We start from the raw sequence: 14,991 nt of genomic DNA on the forward strand, positions 1-14,991 counted from the left end.
GGTGGGGAGCTGCCGCAGGGGTGCCTCAGGGCGGGGGGGGAGCTGCCGCGGGGCTCCCCACCCCAGCTCACCTCTGCTACACCCCCTCCCTGAGCATGCTGTCGCTGCTCCACTTCTCCCACCTCCCAGGCTTGCGGCGCCAATCAGCTGTTTGGCGCCGCAAGCCTGGGAGGGGAGGAGAATTAGAGCGGGGGCGGCGTGCTCAGGGAGGAGGGGGCGCAGAGGTGAGCTGGGGAGCTGCCGCACGGCTCCCCGGGGGGGAGCTGCCGCGGGGGGGGGGGGGGCCCCGGGGGGGGGGGGGGGGGCCGGGGGGGGGGGGGGGGGGCGAGGTGGAAGTTTCGCCTAGGGCGCGAAACTTCCTTGCACCGGCCCTAGCCATGCAAACATCAAGATATTTTCTAATAAACTCTGCACTACAGATTCCAATCCCTTTTCTTCTTGATCCAGATCCAGACTGAGTTTCAGGGATGTGACCATTTGGACTATGACTGAAGCACTTTTATTACCAGTTCTGATGCTTGAGAACTTCATCATCAGCCGGGTCCTGCAAAACACTGTAACAGTTGCTAAAGGCAATCTGGAGTCTGATCTGCATTTCTTTGTCATTGAAATCCTTTACTCCTATAACACTCTTTTTGTTAATCTTTGTGATCTTTTTTAAGTTTAAGTTGTAATGTGGCCACTAAAGATAATTATCTGAGCCAACATCTGCTCCTCTGCTGGCTCTGACATCCCTCAAAGAAGGTGCCATCTCTGAGATATTCACATGGTCTATTTGGTTGACAGTCACTGTGACGTTATTGACATGAACTGTGACCATATAGATCATTGTTGCAACCAGGGTCCTATGGTTGCACCAGTACTTGTGCAGAGGAAATCAAGTGGGGTGTCCATGGAAAGGTTGTAGTTTGCTGGTTATGATTACGCTGTCTGTATGTGTGTATCATTTTTGTATTTAAAGTTATGAATATTGGCTATGTACTTGTATCTCAATGTGTTTGATTCTAAGTAGCCTCGGTGAAGCATCTGGTCAGCTTCTTGAGAAAGGACTATTCTCAGTAAGTGCCCAATCAAGAAACACTTAACTGACAAAGGACTTTGGGAGCCGCCAATCGACATCTGAGCTTTCCTGTGAACGTTCAAGCTAACATGTAAACAATGGCATTGTCCATGAATGATTCAGCTTTTTGCAGGCCATGTGACTTGTCCAGGTGGCTACAAACTCCATCTTGTTGCTGTGATTTTGCACAGGAGAACAAAGGGGTTTCCGCCAACAAGTGAGAGAATATAAAAGGCCCTGGAAACCCCTCCATTTTCTCTTCAGCTGGCTCAGGAGATGGCCTCTCCATCCCCAAGAAATCCTTAAAAGAAACTGGAACAAAGGATAGTAACTACTGGGGGTGGGGAGGTGAGTGATTGCTGGACCCAGACTAGGAAGGAGTCCAGTCTGTGAAAGAAGCTTATTGTAACATCTCTGGGGGTGAGGTTTCATCTGTAATCAGTTTCTTAATGTATTAGGCTTAGACTTGCGTGTTCTGTTTTATTTTGCCTGGTAACTTACTTTGTTCTGTCTGTTATTACTTAACCACTTAAATCCTACTTTTTATACTTAATAAAATCACTTTTTGCTTATTAATTAACCCAGAGAAAGTAATTAATACTTGGGGGAGCAAACAGCTGTGCATGTCTCTCTATCAGTGTTATAGAGGGTTGACAATTTATGAGTTTACCCTGTATAAGCTTTATACAGAGTAAAACGGATTTATTCAGGGTTTGGCTCCCAGAAAGACTGAATACTGGATGCTGGGAAAGTCCCTATTAACTAAGAAGCCCCTGAGCTGAGTGGATCTCAGTTTCAGTGAACTGCAGAGAGGTGTGGCCCAACCCCTGGGTCTGTGCTGAAGCTGACTGAAGTGTCTAATTCAGCAAGACAGGAGGGTGGAAGAAAGATGCATGGATTACATCTGGAAAATAGGTAGCGACTGATGAGCTGTTAGCTCTGAATGCAAAAAAGGAACAGTGCAAGACACAGGCAGAACTCTTATGGGTGGATACAAGATACAGAGAAAATGAGAAAGATAAAGAAGAGATATAGGCAAGATAGAAATGCCTGGATTCAGGAGAAGGCTGCAGAGGCGGAAGAAGCAGCACAGAGAAGAGACTTCAAAAAGTTTTATAGAATAATGAAGGACCACTAAGAAAGAACCAAACCAATGCAGATGATGCCCATCAGGGACTCTCATGGACAAACGTTGAAAATGCATGAAGAACAAGTCAGATCATGGAAAGAACATTTCCATTCTATATTAAACTGTCCAGAGACAATAATCATGGACAGATTTGAGAGAAATGCCAATGCTAAGTTAGAAAAAGAAGAGGAACCAATAACACCTGATGAAATTAAAGCAGCCATGTAACACTCTTCCCTCTCAGGGTGACGGCACCCCCTTCCAGCGGCATCAAGAAGTTGGCACAGAAATTCATTGGGTGGGGTACTGACCTGCAATTGTGCAAGTTGGCCTAGTAGCAGTTCAGGTCTCTCAAAGGAGGATTCGGCACACTTCCAGTCAGCTGGTATGTCGGCCTCCCGGTCTCACCCCTGGGCGTGGGCTAAGCACTTAACCAGTCTATAGCCCTCAGCCTCCAGGCCAGGGCAAACAGCTACAGTCTATGGTTCAGGCCTTCTGGCCTAAGGTGAGTGCACAGCCAGCACCATGTGTGGGACTGGCATCAAGGGTAGGGGGACCCATGTCCACCCTACTCAACTGGGTCCCAGTCCAGGGCCCTAGAAGTGATGGGCAATCCTGCCACAGGGTCAGTGTGGAAACGTGAGGCTGCTGCTTCATGTCTTGGCAGCGCAACTGGACCAACGTCTTGCATCCCTGGGCTATTTCCTACCAGCTGCTGCTGGCATTGCTCTGTCGCCACTGAGACTTGGCTCTCAGTCTCAGTGTCAGGTGGTCCTTCCTCCAGTCTCTCTCCGGGGTCTGCTGTCTCCTGGGGCAGTGGTTTGACTGTTCTCTCCACTGTCAATCATAGGTTCGTCTGAGGGCTCAGCTCCCTGGGAATGACATCTGCCTCCTACCCTAGTCCAGCCCCAACTGAGCTGCAGGGCCCTGCTTTTATATTTCCTGCCCTGCTTCTGCGCTTCCTATGAGGAGGACAGGATGGGGTTAGTTGTGCCCACCAAGGGGAGTTAACCACCTCCATACTGGAGGGAGACTACTCTGCCTCACTACACGCCATCAAAGGCCTCAAACAGGAGAAAGCTCCTGGGGTTGACAGAATTCAAGCAGAACATGTTCCTCAAGAATGGAAAGATGGTATCATTAAGGCATTACCCAAAAAAGGGTGATCTTACTCAGTGCAGGAACTGGACAAGTATTGCAATGTTATCAGTCCCAGGCAAAGTATTCACTAATTCATGCTGTTCAGCATAAGAGAAGTTAGTGAATGAAATATTACGAGAAGAACAGACTGGGCTCTATCCAGGTAGATCATGTTGTGAACAGATATTCACTCTGACAGATCATCAAAAATCCATCTTAATCAACTTTAAGAAAGTGTTCAACGGTGTCTACACAGAGAACTTTTGTAATATGGCTAGAAACTATAGAATACCAGATACATTGACCAACATAATAAGGAGTTTATATGATGGAAGTACATGAGCAGTAAGATCAGATACAGGCCTGACTGAGCGGTTTGATAGTATGACTGGACAAGGGTGTGTGTTATCACCAATTCTCTGTACATTAGCTGGCAACAAAAGACATAGTGGACAGGCGTTAGCCAAAATGAGTTACATGACCTTGACTTGCCAACCACATTACTTTACTAAATATGACATGGAATGGAATGATTGCCCTTACATCAGAGATAGAAAAGGAAGCAACAAACATTGGATTGAAAGTAAATGCACAGAAAACCAAGATTATGTAGGTAGGAAAGTGGACAACAGTTGCAAAGTTGTACATGGATAGAAAAGAAATCAAACAGGTAGACGAGTTCTGCTACCTGGGGAATGTGATGACGTTCAAAGGTGACTCTGATAAAGATATTCGTATGAAATTGGGAGAAGCAAACACCATTTTTGGAAGGATGAACAACATCTGGTCAGAGTTCTCTCCACACCAAACTAAAGTTCCAATTATACCATGCGATTGTACTAAGCATGCTGCTGTACAGAGCAGAGACGTGGCTGATGACAATGGCTAACAAAAAAAGACTGGATGTTGCCCATCACAGACAGCTGAGGAAGATATTACAAATATCACAGTAATACAAAATAACAAATACAAGAGTAAGGGAGCTGTCAGAACAGGACATGTTACAAAGTATCAAAGAAAGACTGCTCAGGTGGTTGGGATGTGTACACCATATGGAAGATGGGAGACATGCTAAGCAAGCATTGAATTAGGTACCGAAGCGAGGAAAGAGAAAGCAAGGAAGGCCAGACAGGAACTGGCAGAAGACAGTAACAGAAGGTACTGAATGAACTGGCATTGCCTAGGAAGAAGTACCACAACTAGTGAGCACATAAGTGATGGAGAAACTGGACAGCTCAATGTATTAGCGGCACTTTCCTTCTCAAGCATCTTTGAGAAGAAAAGTGCTCAGCTTGACTCTTGGATCCCAGGCTAAGTATGCAACATGTGCAATTAGAAAAAAAACACATTTTTATTATAAACTAAGCTAACTTGCTCTAGAATCAATGACACACAATGACCACTGACCCTCCTGGTGCCATTTTTACATCTCTTTTCCGAGTAGAATTGTGAACAGTAGGTTTTGGATGTGTGAAGTACCTGGGGAATAGATGGGCAATCAGACTACATTTTGAACTGTGTCTGATGGGCTGGGAGTACATCAAATCTGCATGAAGTGATCTTGACCTCTGGCCTCCAAGAAGTGGTGTTGATGAGACTGGAAAGGAATCTCATCCAGCCCTCCTCCATTGAAATACAGCCTCAGTGATGGGGGGCTGGGGAGCCTGCCTTGAGGGAGGGAGGGAAGAAAAATGGGGGATGATCCTCCACAAAGCATCCCAAAAACAGAGTCAAGTAGGAATATGTTTAATTTAATGTTGCAATGAGGAACCTGAGTATTACCGCGCACAGGGCTGTGCACAGCCCTAGACTGCTGCCATTTTATACCGTGCCAGTTGGTTCAATGGTTAAAGAGGGCAACAGGGATCCAAGCCTCCTGAGTTCTGTCCATGGCTCTGTGAAACCTTGGACGAGTTCACAGGGAGCTACGAAGAAGAAATCATGATTGTCTGAGATGACTGGATGGAATGGGCTATAGAACTGTACAGCATTATTAGTACGCATGCATTAGTAATAAAGTAATGATACTCATTAATTCTGACAAGGCTGTTTGTACACCAAGTCCCCCAACATGTTAATAAGGTGTTCTTCAAAGTCACTATAGGCCTCAAATATTAATGTCAGATATCCTTTGGCACAACTCTCTTAGCCTGAAACCTCTGGCAACTGCAGCACTTAGCAAAGTAACTTTTCAATATTCCCATAAAAAATTAAATAGAAACCTAAATTCTATTTAGAATTTGAAATATGAATCTGAAATATACTTTATTCAAGCCTTATTGAAGAAACAATTTATTACAGCATTAATCGTCCTGATAAAAGGAAAGGAAAGTTTAGCCATGACTAATTAACCTAATTATAACAGACTGTGACAAAATGGTTGTATGAGAACTGTTCCTTAAGTAACCACAACTGCCAAAACCTCAAAAGCTAATAAATCAACACACAGTAATGAAACATAAACACTAATAAAGTTTACATCATGCCTATAACTTGTAGTAGAATCAATACTGCAAACAATGATCACAAAGGACAATCTAATGGCTATTTAGTATTTGGTAACAAAGAGTTCATGAGCTGAACTACGACTCTTTTAGTGAGATATTTACACAATATAACATTTTGGTACAAAAGGATGAATTTGCTATGCTCAGAAACTGACCTCTTTTTATTGTGCACTAACCTTAAATATGCATTGAATTTGTTTTTAAAAGGTCAAAAATAAAATGCTGCCACCTGAACATGTAAAACACCCCACTGAACCATGGAAGAACAGACGACGTGTGTTTATTTTTAAAAAATTCATTCATTATTATGCGACATCTCTGCAAGAATGAGCAGAGCTAGTTTGGCCTCAAAGTTCCAACAACATTTTGCACGGCACTGCCAATTAAAACTTAGAGCAGTGAGGACAACACTGACAACTTGCAAAGAGTTCAATGCATGTGTAAAATGGAGCAGATTTCAGCCACCCGCATCTTTAATATAGAGGTACAGCCCATGGAGATAACAGATCTCAGCCTGTGGCCAAGTTCATGCTAGGACCTGAAGTCCCTGGGGGCCCATCTTCAGTATTAACAATGAGGTGAATGGGGCACATTAGCTGCCCTGGTCCATGTGCCCATGGTCCCTTTGCATCTTGAAGCTTTGATCCAATGGTCTCCCAAAAATGTAAAATGGGAGTGAGGGTAATCAAGATGGTAGCAGGGTTCTCTGTTTTTTAACAACAGTCCAGTTTGAGTCTGTCTTAGTCCTTAAGAGTGTTTGATCTCAGAAGCAGTGGTTCCCACACTACATTGTACAACTTCACCCCAGCACAGAAATTCATTAATATCTGAGATAGCAGGTCCAGAACCCACTGCAGTGCAGCAAAGCCCAATGGCCATGCCCCAGAACGCTTTAAACTAACACCTGTATGGGCATCAGTAGAGATGTGTCATAAAGTACCATAAACAAACACCTTCATCACATTCCTGGATTACAACAGTCACCAGAGATTGTTCATCAGCAGCAATACAACTACAGATATGGCTCCCAATTCAGCAAGATTCTTAAACACATGTGTAACTGTAAGCAGAGGAGTCACCCACTGACGTCAGTGGACTAGTCATATGCTTGAAGTTAGGCATATGTTTAAGCACTCTGCTGAAGCAGGAAGTACGTTCCATGCTAGTTGACTGGCAAGCAGTCAGGTAGTCCAGAAGGGTCATTCCCTCACTCTCCCTCCTCCCAGTGCAGCAGCTCTTAGACCACTCTATTATGTCCCTGTGCACAAGCCTTGCTAAGGTCATATCAGTTGGTATTGTCGGGGCTACAGCCTCCTGCAGAAGTCTCTGCACCACAAGTCTCTGCACCACAGCCACAGATACTTGTCTCAGCCTTAAATTGCCCATATCATCCTGACCATGCATAGCACCTGGCCAGCAAAGATCCCAAAGTGCTTTACAAATTGTAACCGCTCAGCATCTGCTGAGCGGTTACAGAGGGAGAATCTGATGCATGGAGAGGGAAAGTGACTTGCCCAAGGTCACACAGGGAGCCAGTGGCAGAGTGAGGAATAGAACCGATTGTTTTCACCACCAGAGAAATCTGCTTTCCTAAAACAACACTTTGTGCTAGCTCTAGACTGTGGCTGGTGTTCCATCTATTGACTGCTAGAGGAATTGATCCAAAGCCTACTAAATTAACATAAAGATTCCCATTGACTTCACTGGACTTTGATTCAGAGATATCGATAAGAGATATTGAAGATTTTTATTTTAAGTTAAACAGTTACCTTGATGCCACCCCATGAGTGATTAGACAGGAACTCCACTGGACTCGTGACTCCTGGCTGTGCTGGATATCGAAGCAGGAAGTCCAGCTCCACCACGTTAATTTCATTATTCATCAGAAGTATCTGCAATGTCCAACAAATGATGTACCTTAGCACTGCTGTTCGGATTCCCGGAGTGCAGCAGAACAGATTAGAACATTCATTGTAAGAGTCATTGCATGCCAGAATGTGTGACTAAAATGTATAAACTGCCACCAGATAAATGGGGCTGGCAAAATATACATCACAGAGTTGTGGAGTAGAAAACTGAGGAGCTGGAACAAACATATGGAGTCCACTGACCCAACAGTGATAAGTTTCTAAAATAGGACTTGGGAGGGGCTGTGGACCAGGTCCAAAGGGGCCACAGAGAGCAGCTGGGAATCCCTCGTGGCACGGAGGAAGCCTTAGGGATGTGGTTGGTTCTCCATCACTTGCAGTCCAAGTCAAGACTGGGAACTTTCTCAAAGATATTCTATAGATCAAATAGAAGGTGTGGGCTTGATGCAAAAATTGCAAGGTAAGCTTCTATGGCCTGTGCTATGCAGGAGGTTAAAGAGTTATATACATAAACACAATGGTTCCTTCTAGCCTTAAAATGCATGACCTTAGGGACAATGAGGTACAGTGAACATCTGTTACATAAACAAAGCAACTACTTGCAAGCGTCCTTATTCCACTAAAGAAATTAAAGCATTTGCCCTTCTTTTTTCCAAGGGCTAATACATTTGGTACACAGGAATCATAAACTAAATCCAGAACTTTAACAATGTACACTGGCATCCAACGCAGATCATCTCAAAGTGAGGTGTTGGTTTTCACATGTTCCACTGCAAAGAATTTTCAGTTCCCCAAAATACCATGAAAATTTTTTTAAACCTGCGTTGGTGTGAGTGTGTGGTAGGGGAGCGGGTGAACACAAAATCACATGAAAGGAATTGGCCAAAAATTTTTCACGAGTTTTCACACAGATTATGTCACTGCAATGTGCCAGTTTTGGCCAGCTCTAACCATTTTGTCCATGTGGGATCACTCAGTGATAGGAGAGAGGCATTCAGTGTGGTGAGAGCCTGTGGAATCTGAGCGAATAGCTCACGTTTCCTGAGAGGGGGGTCTGCATCAGCTGTGGGCTGGAGATGGTCTGCAACATGCACCCATTATTATTGTTCACATGTTGTCACGGGATGATTGGTGACTTTTCCTCATTTCTTTATTGCAGCGTTGCTGACTGTAGCTCACTATCAACCTATGGAGCAATAGCTTTGGCAGTATCATGGAGTCATGTTTAGCATCTCTACATTTAAAGGGATGGGTGAGTTTTCCAGCTGAAGCGGGAATTACCTTATTTTGACATGGATAAAAATAATGTCTTATCACCAACCTCACTCCACCTCCTGTTAAGTGCAGAGATTTCATCGCCTGAAGTAAACCCATTCAATATTTTCAACAGATAATACCTACTTACAAACTCAACATGTACTACTTGTATACTTTACCTAACAAAGCTAGGCGTATATTTCCTGAAAGAGTATGTGTGTGTTGTGGATCAGAGTTAAGGCTCTTTGTGTAATGTATAAGGTGACATTTTACATGCCAGTAATTTTACTAACAAAGTATACCAACTTAAAGAGAAATGGAATATTTATATAAATCACCTTTCCTGGTAATGTCTATACTTTTTAGTGCCTAGGCTTTTTAAAGTGTAATGTTTTTGTTATATAATATGGACAAGGATTATATTACTCACTGGAGTGAGTTAACTATAAATTAACTATTTGTGTGGAGGGATAACCTACAGTCAAGTCAGATCTGTGTTCCATACTGTTCATTGCATGTTATACAGTAACATATATCAAACTGCCACTCACTGCACATACTTTATAGCAATTTTACAGCATAACGGCAGTCACTATTTATTTACTTATTTTCATTTCAATATGTAGGCATAAAAAGGACTTGCACTCTGGGCTGTTGACATACCAACAGATCATTAAAAATACAGTTAAGTTAAGATGAAAACAGCAGCAGCAAACCAACTACTCTTTCTCCACATACAAGCAGCCTGTCCCCAAAGGCCACCTTCCCCATCACTTCCTTGGGTTCCACAAGCAGGCATCACTGCTCAAACAGTAATTTGCAAACTTAATGCGAACCAAAGCATCTGTGATTGTTAGCAGTGAGAGAAGCAGAAGGGGAAAGAACTTTCCCAGACCACATACATTAGCTGCACGTATGCTGAAGGGCAGGAATGGGGATTGGGTTTTCTCCTGGAGGACAGTGTGCAATGCCAATAACTTGACTTATCACACATATCATTCCATCTAAACGATACTGCTCCGGTTCTTTACCTGGAAGGTCACTTGGGCGGTGTAGGTCAGTTTGTCACACTCAAACAGCCCCCGGGTGGTATACTGGAACACAGAGAAGGTGATGCTGTCGATCAGGTTTAGAACACGCTCTTTGAGGCTCTCGTCTGGAGAGGCCCTCTCCACAGCCTTCTGAAACACGACACTGAACGCCTGGATGGGGGGACAGGAGGAAGATCTTTGATGCTTTACAATTACTCTTTTAATGCCCTGAATATTGTATGCAACATTCCCACAGCTGAAGTGGATTCATTTTTTTTCTATCTCATAAACAAAGCAAACAGCCAAGTGGTATGAACTGCCAGCTCTAGACAGCTGTGTAATGCGATTGGACACTAGGACTTGGACCAGCTTTTTTCACACTCTCTCTCTCTCTCTCTCTTTTCCAAGGCAAAAATGTTTACTTGCTGCTCTTTTGAGAAGTATTCAGCCATAAAACAATGACGTTCTCCATGAAATTATGCTCATTTGGGTTCAGGAAGGTAGTACATAGGCAGGCTCACTGAATTAAAACAGAATGTCTAATGGAAATATTTCACATGATCTGTACAGCTCTATTTTGCAAACATTGAGCTGAAAGACACTGGAGTTCCCAGAGGAGAACCTACCTCCGTCACATGTCTCATTGCAATTTAAAGATAACAAATTCCCTTAAGTGCAACCCCCCCCCGCCCGCCCCCAACAAAAAAAAACCCCACCCATGACTTTTTTACTGCCTGGATTCAGCAGAAATGACAAGAGAAGAAGGGTAGATGATACCCAATGATCTGGGAATTAGATTAACCCAATAAGGTCCCCTCAGGACATCCATTGAGGAGGAAGCTATTACGTAAAATATGAAACATTTCTGATGTAAATGAGAAAAGACTCAAAAGCCTTCAGAGCATGCTGGAGAAAACACATTAGCAAATTACCAAATTCTACTGAAGAAAATCCCAACCACAGCTTGGTTAAAAATGAGAAGACTCCATAAAGTGGAAACTAGCTAATCTGAAATAACCAGCCCAGTACAAATTAATAACACTAAACAAGCCAGATATGGCTGTGCAGATAGAGTTATTTTTAGGGTTTTATAGGCCCAAGCAAAGAGAAAACAATACAGTTGTAAATTAGAGTAATATTGGTACATATTTTATTGCTCAATTATTTGTAGAATGTATTTTTCCTGCGTAAATTTCTTGTTAGAACATGTGCAGAGACCCATGTAAATCTTATGTACACCAATTTATAATGGGCTTTGTAGCTAAAGTTATAACATCATTTGTGAAGTATTTTGCAATCATCGCTGCACATCTCTACAAGACAAATTATAATGGGAGATTATAAAGTATTAGTTAAAAACATTTTAGGAATCGTTTTCTAGGTATTTATACACACTGTTCATGTTACTGAAAAAACTCCCAAGGTACAGATGAAGTGGATGAAGGGTGAAACCTCAGATGTTCCTGTACCTGTTATGTGTGGAATGGATCTACTAAAGTGTATACTTGTAAGGAAGATACTCTGCACATTTCCCTGACAAAATAATCTCAGCATGTGAATCAGCCCCATATATGCTATTCCAAGAAGGACTGCTAGGCAGAGATGGCATTCACCTTTCGAGGAGGGTAAAGACCCTATTTGGACACAGACTGGCTAACCTAGTGAGGAGGGCTTTAAACTAGGTTCAACGGGGACAGGTGAGCAAAGCCCACAGGTAAGTGGAGAACATGGAGACCTGGGAGATGGGTCGGAAATAGGAGGGAGCGTGGGCTATAATGGCAGAGAGAAAAGAGGGTCAGGGCAAAATTGGGAGGCAAGATCAAATCAGTATCTTAGATGCCTATATACAAATGCGAGAAGTATGGATAATAAGCAGGAAGAACTGGAAGTGCTAATAAATAAATACAACTATGACATTATTGGCATCACCGAAACTTGGTGGGACAATACACATGATTGGAATGTTGGTATGGATCGGTACAGCTTGCTCAGGAAGGATAGACAGGGTGAAAAGGGAGGAGGTGTTGCCTTATATATTAAAAATATATACACTTGGACTGAGATGGAGATGGACATAGGAGACGGAAGCGTTGAGAGTCTCTGGGTTAGGCTAAAAGGGGTAAAAAACAAGGGTGATGTCATGCTAGTAATCTACTACAGGCCACCTAACCAGGTGGAAGAAGTGGATGAGGCTTTTTTTAAACAACTAACAAAATGATCCAAAGCCCAAGATTTGGTGGTGATGGGGGACTTCAACTATCCGGATATATGTTGGGAAAATAACACAGCGGGGCACAGACTATCCAATAAGTTCTTGGACTGCATTGCAGACAACTTTTTATTTCAGAAGGTTGAAAAAGCTACTGGAGGAAGCTATTCTAGATATGATTTTAACAAATAGGGAGGAACTCGTTGAGAATTTGAAAGTGGAAGGCAGCTTGGGTGAAAGTGATCATGAAATCATAGAGTTCACAGTTCTAAGGATGGGTAGAAGGGACTACAGCAAAATAGAGACAATGGATTTCAGGAAGGCAGATTTTGGTAAGCTCAGAGAGCTGATAGGTAAGGTCCAATGGGAATCAAGACTGAGGGGAAAAACAACTGAGGAGAGTTGGCAGTTTTTCAAAGGGACACTATTAAGGGCCCAAAAGCAAGCTATTTCGCTGGGTAGGAAAGATAGAAAATGTGGCAAAAGACCACCTTGGCTTAACCACGAGATCTTGCATGATCTAAAAAATAAAAAGGAGGCATATAAAAAATGGAAACTAGGACAAATTACAAAGGATGAATATAGGCAAACAACACAGGATTGCAGGGGCAAGATTAGAAAGGCAAAGGCACAAAATGAGCTGAAACGAGCTACAGGAATAAAGGGAAACAAGAAGACTTTTTATCAATACATTAGAAACAAGAGGAAGACCAAGGACAGGGTAGGCCCACTGCTAAGTGAGGAGGGAGAAACAGTAACAGGAAACTTGGAAATGGCAGAGACGCTTAATGACTTCTTTGTTTCGGTCTTCACCGAGAAGTCTAAAGGAATGCCTAACATAGTGAATGCTAATGGGAAGGGGGTAGGTTTATAAGATAAAATTTAAAAAGTACAAGTTAAAAATCACTTAGAAAAGTTAGATGCCTGCAAGTCACCAGGGCCTGATGAAATGCATCCTAGAATACTCAAGGAGCTAATAGAGGAGGTATCTGAGCCTCTAGCTATTATCTTTGGAAAATCATGGGAGACGGGAGAGATTCCAGAAGACTGGAAAAGGGCAAATATAATGCCCATCTATAAAAAGAAAAATAAAAACAACCCAGGAAACTACAGACCAGTTAGTTTAACTTCTGTGCCAGGGAAGATAATGGAGCAAGTAATTAAGGAATTCATCTGCAAACACTTGGAAGATGGTAAGGTGATAGGGAATAGCCAGCATGGATTTGTAAAGAACAAATCATGTCAAACCAATCTGATAGCTTTCTTTGATAAGATAACGAGGCTTATGGATAAGGGAGAAGCGGTGGATGTGGTATACCTAGACTTTAGTAAGGCGTTTGATACGGTCTCTTTATTGATATTCTTATCAATAAACTAGGCAAATACAACTTAGATGGGGCTACTATAAGGTGGGTGCATAACTGGCTGGATAACCGTACTCAGAGAGTAGTTATTAATGGTTTCCAATCCTGCTGGAAAGGCATAACAAGTGGGGTTCCGCAGGGGTCTGTTTTGGGACCGGCTCTTTTCAATATCTTCATCAACGACTTAGATATTGGCATAGAAAGTATGCTTATTAAGTTTGCAGATGATACCAAACTGAGAGGGATTGCAACTGCTTTGGAAGATAGGGTCATAATTCAAAATGATCTGGACAAATTGGAGATATGGTCTGAGGTAAACAGGATGAAGTTTAATAAAGACAAATGCAAAGTACTCCACTTAGGAAGGAACAATCAGTTTCACACATACAGAATGGGAAGAGACTGTCTAGGAAGGAGTATGGCAGAAAGGGATCTAGGGGTTATAGTGGACCACAAGCTAAATATGAGTCAACAGAGTGATGATGTTGCAAAAAAAGCAAACATGATTCTGGGATGCATTAACAGGTGTGTTGTGAGCAAGACACGAGAAGTCATTCTTCTGCTCTACTCTGCACTGCTTAGGCCTCAACTGGAGTATTGTGTCCAATTCTGGGCACCGCATTTCAAGAAAGATGTGAAGAAATTGGAGAGGGTCCAGAGAAGAGCAACAAGAATGATTAAAGGTCTTGAGAACATGACCTATGAAGGAAGGCTAAAAGAATTGGGTTTGTTTTGTTTGGAAAAGAGAAGACTGAGAGGGGACATGATAGCAGTTTTCAGGTATCTAAAAGGGTATCATAAGGAGGAGGGAGAAAACTTGTTCATCTTAGCCTCTAAGGATAGAACAAGAAGCAATGGGCTTAAACTGCAGCAAGGGAGGTTTAGGTTGGACATTAGGAAAAAGTTCCTAACTGTCAGGGTGGTTAGATACTGGAATAAATTGCTTAGGGAGGTTGATAAGAGTAGGTTAGATAAATGTCTATCGGGATGGTCTAGACAGTATTTGGTCCTGCCATGAGGGCAGGGGACTGGACTCGATGACCTCTCGAGGTCCCTTCCAGTCCTAAAATCTATGAATTGCAGGAGAAAACCTCTTCAAGGCTCTAAGGGGTGTTTCAAGCTCACAAGCAGGGTTTACAAACTGTCTGGAAAAAGTCCTAGACTAGGAGGCAGACTCCCCTTCACCCTCATACAGCTGGACTCCAAACAACATCTTCTGTCCTTTGTGAGCATGTAGCATTGTTATATTTACACTGAAACCGCTTGTCATCTGAGAGACCTATGCAGTAATTGCTTTGAAGCTGCCATGGCCCAAACGTGTGTCCTTCTCTGATGGACTCCTTTGCAGGAAAAGACCCAGAAGAGCCTCTCGGCACCATGTGACTGGCCAAGAAGAAGACTCTGGAGGGTTATTTTGTCAAGGCAA

General features: G+C 42.9%; 1 protein-coding gene across 1 annotated transcript in view; it reads right to left on the reverse strand.

The window, feature by feature from the left end:
• DNAH9 (dynein axonemal heavy chain 9) overlaps positions 1–14,991 on the reverse strand; it is a 374,844-nt gene that overhangs the window by 92,812 nt on the left and 267,041 nt on the right. The window contains exons 58-59 of the mRNA XM_026654587.1: positions 9,993–10,163; positions 7,606–7,728 (exon numbers count right to left, since the gene is read on the reverse strand). Of these exons, the coding sequence (XP_026510372.1) occupies positions 7,606–7,728; positions 9,993–10,163 (294 nt within the window). The remainder of the gene's footprint in view (positions 1–7,605; positions 7,729–9,992; positions 10,164–14,991) is intronic.

The sequence above is a fragment of the Terrapene carolina genome, unplaced genomic scaffold (genome assembly GCF_002925995.2).
Source record: "Terrapene carolina triunguis isolate 2854851 unplaced genomic scaffold, T_m_triunguis-2.0 Scaffold192, whole genome shotgun sequence".
Lineage (NCBI taxonomy): Eukaryota > Metazoa > Chordata > Testudines > Emydidae > Terrapene > Terrapene triunguis.